The sequence below is a fragment of the Diachasma alloeum genome, unplaced genomic scaffold (genome assembly GCF_001412515.2).
Source record: "Diachasma alloeum isolate Michigan unplaced genomic scaffold, Dall2.0 Dall_scaffold_00351, whole genome shotgun sequence".
In the NCBI taxonomy this organism is placed as follows: Eukaryota; Metazoa; Arthropoda; class Insecta; order Hymenoptera; family Braconidae; genus Diachasma; species Diachasma alloeum.
Genome location: NW_021680490.1, coordinates 435,518 through 440,921, shown reverse-complemented (window position 1 = coordinate 440,921; position 5,404 = coordinate 435,518). Strand labels below are relative to the sequence as shown.

General features: G+C 34.7%; 1 protein-coding gene across 1 annotated transcript in view; it reads right to left on the bottom strand.

The window, feature by feature from the left end:
• Positions 1-1,620: 1,620 nt before the first annotated feature.
• The window catches only part of LOC107040969 (DNA methyltransferase 1-associated protein 1), a 17,350-nt gene continuing 13,566 nt past the window's right edge, over positions 1,621-5,404 (bottom strand). Inside the window, exons 2-3 of the mRNA XM_015261307.2 lie at positions 2,007-2,649; positions 1,621-1,945 (exon numbers count right to left, since the gene is read on the bottom strand). Of these exons, the coding sequence (XP_015116793.1) occupies positions 1,841-1,945; positions 2,007-2,649 (748 nt within the window). The 3' untranslated portion in view covers positions 1,621-1,840. The remainder of the gene's footprint in view (positions 1,946-2,006; positions 2,650-5,404) is intronic.

Below are 5,404 nucleotides of genomic sequence, written 5' to 3'. Positions count from 1 at the left end.
AAATGGGAAATTTGTTCCGAGACCCTCTTTACTTCAATTATTTCTCTCTCATTTCTTCATTAATTTTTTCCATTTACTTCAGCTGTATATCATCGGTCACGAAGATGAATACCATCGAAAATTTCTTGCACTAAAATATTTTAAATACAACTACTCTGTTATTGGGCTGATAAATTTACAGATCCACTATATAAACAAAAAAAACTTGTATTTATGCAACTCACTGATGTTCTGGTAATGCCTACACTGTTGATGAGAATTTACATGAAAAATTTGACATATTCATGCTACGCTTTCTCACCTGGTTCCTATTCAATCAATTCTGCAATAGCGTCATGGAACGCTGTATTGTTGAGCAAGAGACGAATTAAGAATTTAAATGCTGTAGAAAAGGAGCGCAGGGAGCAATTGGTAGATCCAATTGCTGAAATCTAGGGTGCTATCCTAGAAGTTATTGCATTATCGAATTAAGAGATTTAAAAAAATTAAAATGCAGCAGAAACGAGAGACACGAATAGTAAAACAAACCACTTTCGCTTTCATTCTCCCCTTTTCTTCAGAAAAACACCTTAACGCTGTCTTTGTACTCTACTACTTCTATTCGCCGTTTTTGCTCAACCGAATTTCCAACCATTTTAGCAGATTTTTGAAACAAACAGGAAATAGAAAATATATACTCAAAAGGAATGTAATAACATGAGGAAGGTCACTGGGTCAGGAACGTTGATCATTCAACTATTTTAATTTCCCTTTGAAGTTTATGATTGAATACCTCCCTCCTAGCACACCTTTGTACAAACGAGAATAAATAAAATGAAAATATATATGAGAATGCATTTTTAAATGATAACGACTCATTCATGTCGAGTAGATGCCTGTGCATGACCGGTCAATAAAAATCCAACTTCGGTGACTACTTTGGGAAATATAAATGATGATAATAATAGGAATAACATACCACAAAAAAAGGGTAGGATCTTTCCTCGAAGAGAAAAAAACAGAAATGAGAAAACCCAATGTCGAGAATACACTCCAATATGCCGCATGCAAGAGTCGGGTTAATTATTTCGTACCAAGTACAGCTAGAAATATCAGAGTAAATTTCTCATCGTAGGAACAATGATGAACCCAAAAAAGAATTAAATAATGAAAAGATTGAGGAAAAACTATAATTATCAGATAACGAGTAAATAATATTTGAGTGAGAGCAGTGGAGGGCTTGTGTGGTGCATGTTCAGACCATCCTCTTTCCCCCAATTTAATCCTCCCCCCTTCGTCTTCTTTCTCTCCACCAGCCTAATAATGATTAATGACTTAAGTAATTGAATAATGAAAAAAAAACATGAAAGAACATATTGTAATCTATTGTAGATTGTTGTAGATAAATTATACGGTTTGACCGTAAATTGTTACTTTTTGTCGACAATATCAAATACACAGATATATAAGTAATTAAGTAATGTGTTATTATTTACATCTCACCCCTGAGTACACTTTTCAGAAGTTCATTTGGATGACAATGCAATCATTTATGACGTTTGATATTTTTGGTTTAGTGATGAAAAATAGGAAACGAATCTTCAGGGAAATTATAATATGTTTGAATAGAAGAGCTTCAGGTGAATGTCAAGAGGTCTTTTTATTTCATTTCATAAAAATAACCTACGAACTATTTCCACATCACGTAAATATCTTTGAAAAGTTCTTTACAAAAATTTCTGCTGACATCTCACTCCAAACCCAATTGTCTTAGAGATCTTCGCCAATTACGTCAAGTTTAATTATTCCATTTGACACCTATTCTTCATCTCCCCATTACCGAATAAAGAATACTAAGAAATCATTGTGTCGTATTGGGCATTGTTGGGGATCCCACAACGTCAATTATATCTGCCTTGGTCTCTGGTTCATTCTTAGGTAAAAGAGCAGGAGGGATTGTCAATGTCTGAAACAATCGATTCATCAATGAATTATGTAAATCATAAATTACACAACGATTCAATTACCTTTCCAGGTGCCAATGCCTCGTACTGATGACGCAACGACTGCAATTCATAGTCACAAGTAGCGAGAGCACCTCGCAGCTCATAATGAAGAACAATGTCGCTTCGTAATTCATTAAACTGCTGGCAAATTTGTTCGGTGGGCGGTGGATTGAGCTCTATCTGGAGTTCATTCAACATCTGCTCGATTCCCTTCATCTTCTTCTGTCCAAGACTGCTTGGTAATTTAATTCGCTGGGAGCGAAGACTCACACCGCTATTTTTAAAGTCTGGGAATTTTATTCCCGCAGACTCGACGACCTGGAGTTTCTGGGTGTATGCAGCGTCTGATTTGTTTGGTCTGTTACGTGATGTTGTGGTATTCTTTTTCACAGCTTTCTTCTCGCTCTTCCTGGGGTCTGCTTGGTGATCAGCTGCTGTGATTAATTTCTGCAAATCTTGGGTTTTACGGTCTCGCTCTTTTTTCCTTTGTTCGATTTTTCGTAGCTCTGTTAGGAGGGTCTGTTCCTCCTCTACTTGCTCTGGTGTTCGCTCGAATAGTTTTTTTAATTGCTCTTTTCGACGTTTCTCGTGTTCTGCGTCGAAACTGTAGATTTTGTCACTGTGGGATTTAGCTTTTGTCAGGGCGCCACAGACTTGGTAGTACCTGGAATAAAAATCACGAAAATAGAAGTAAATTCGTGGAAAGGCCAAAAATTGTAAATAAAAATGATGGAAACGAGAAGCTGTGACGAAGTGATGCACCTGGAAAAGAAAAAGTCTACGTATTTTTACATGTCAACAATTCATTGCTATTAGAAGACTGTGCTCATATGTTTCGTTGTTCCGAGAAAACGATGTGCTACAAATGATAAAGGAATGGGTGATAAATTACGTATGTATACCTAGCCGGCAAAAGTAGCAGAATCGAATTTTCGTTATTGGATGATTTGCAGCTCATTATGAGCTAATTTTATACTTTCAAAAAATTTTTTGCTAACGTCGTTTTTGAAAAAAACGTGTCCATGCTAGCTTTTTTGTAAGCTAGCAATAAAAATTTTCAAAAATGAGCAGAATTTTTTTTTGACATGGGATAATTTAAAACTGATTAAAAGCTAATTTTCTACGTTTTCAAAAAATTTTTTGCTAATATACTTTTTGGAAGAACGCCGTTGCTGCTAGCTTACTGCAAGTTAGCAGAAAAATCATCTTAAAATGGAGAACAACCTGATTTTCAGTATCGGCTGATTTAGAGCTCATTAGCAGCTAATTTTTCACGTTTCCAAAAAAAAAATTCATTTTTTTTTCAAACAAATTTTTCAATTTTTTTGTCCAAAAAAAAATTGATTTTTTTTGTTTTTTTTTAAAGAAGAGGATGCTAGTACATGCTTACAGACTAGGGATGAATCCTGTTAGTTTTGAAAGGAAATGAAAGGAAAAAAATACCGGGGAGTGCCAATTCTTTTGCAAGTCAACAGGAAAAATTCGCAAAAATGAACAGGATTCTGTTTTTGACATTGGATAATTTAAAGCTCATTGAGAGCCAATTTCCTACGCTTTCAAAAAATTTTTTGCTCATGTACTTTCTGGGAAAATGCCGTTGCTGCTAGCTTACCGCAAGTTAGCAAAAAGTCATTGTAAAATGGAGTAAAATCTGTTTTCCAATATCAGATGATTTAGAGCTCATTAGCAGCTAATTTTTCACGTTTGCACTTTTCAAGCACTTTTCAAGTTATCATTTTTCCATCAGTTAATTCCCAACTTTCTGTCAGGGGTTTTTAATTTAGATTGTTCAATTTCCATTTTGACGTGAATTCTTCTTAGATTTCATCGTGGGGGCTGATTCGCGGAGTGTCTCATGACGGCAAGCACCATCTAACAAAATTCTAGGAAATGCTAAAATTTTCATGAGAATGCTGGAAAATTCCCCGAAATTCGAGGGGGTTTTGCAAGTTTCCGAATTTTCTAACGAATTCAGGAGAATTTCGTAAGTTTGTAGGAATATGGAAGAAATCGAAGAAACTCGAAATTTTGAAAGAATTGAATAAACTTGGAAACATTTCGAGAGAATCCAAGTATTTCTGGTTATTCTCCTAACTCGAAGTTCAGCCAATCAGAGCGCAGTATTTGAGGCTGTCAGACAGTTTTAGTTCGGAAATTTCTTAAAAATTTCAAAATTTTCCAACTCTGACAGCACCAGGCCAATTGCAAGATCAAATCAAATATACAAAGAAAAATAACACTCATGAAAATTCACCTGTTTTCTAGAAATTTCGATAGAATTCTTTGAGTTTCAAGAAATTTTGAATATATCAATCACTTCTAAACATTTTGGAGTAATTTCAGAGACTTTTCAAAATTTCCAGAGGAATCTCCAACTTTCTAGGAACAAAGAGGAGAAACTTCAAAAAATTGCGGCAGAGTTGTTCAAGTTTCTAGAAATTTTAGAGGAATCGAGATTTACAGAGATTTTGAAAGAATGCTCCAAGTTTCTGGAACCTTCGAAGAAAATTCGTCAAGTTTTTGAAATAATTTGAAAGAACTCAGGGACTTCCCATGAATTCTAAGAGAATTTTCACAATCCGAGTCGATTCTCAAGAAGTTTACCAAATATCTTGAGATCCAATGGAGATCGACAAATTTTCATAATGATCTTTTTAAAATATATCCATCAAATTAGTCGCATCCCTCTTAGATTACAAGATACTCGCCGAAAACTGCAGAGTGGACCATTGAGTCAACTCAAAATTATTTTTCTTGTAATGAAGATAGCGAAATTTTCTTAGGAATATTTTTTGTAGCCCTTGAGATTCTCTATAAATAAGGTTCTGATAAAAATTCTCTTATCTCTCTTAGATTACAAAATAGTAGCCAAAAACTGTAAAATGGACTGTTGTCACTGAGTTCAACAGCGAATTATCATTTCTATAATCAAGATAGCGAAATTTTTATAATAACCTTTTTTATAGCCCTTGAAATTCTCTCCAAAAAAGGGGTCTATCAAAATTCTCTTATCTGCTTCAGATTACAAAATAACGATAAAGACAGAATAGACTGATGTCACTGACTTAACCTAAAATCATCATTTTTGAACTCATATTAGGTAAAAAAAAAGTTGTCTGGATTTCGCTCTATATTCATATTTTCTAGCGTTCCATTTTGCCTCGCGTCCCATTTTGACCCGCCGTCTCATTTTGCCCCACTCTCAAATTAATATAGTATATATTATATGTATATATAGTATATATAGGGGAGAGTGGGGCAAAATGGGACAGTGTATATATAGTATATACACAATAATACATATCATATATAGGGGAGAGTGGGGCAAAATGGGACAGTGGGGCAAAATGAGACGGCGGGGCAAAATGGAACGCTAGAAAAAATGAATATAGAGCGAAATCCAGACAACTTTTTTTTTT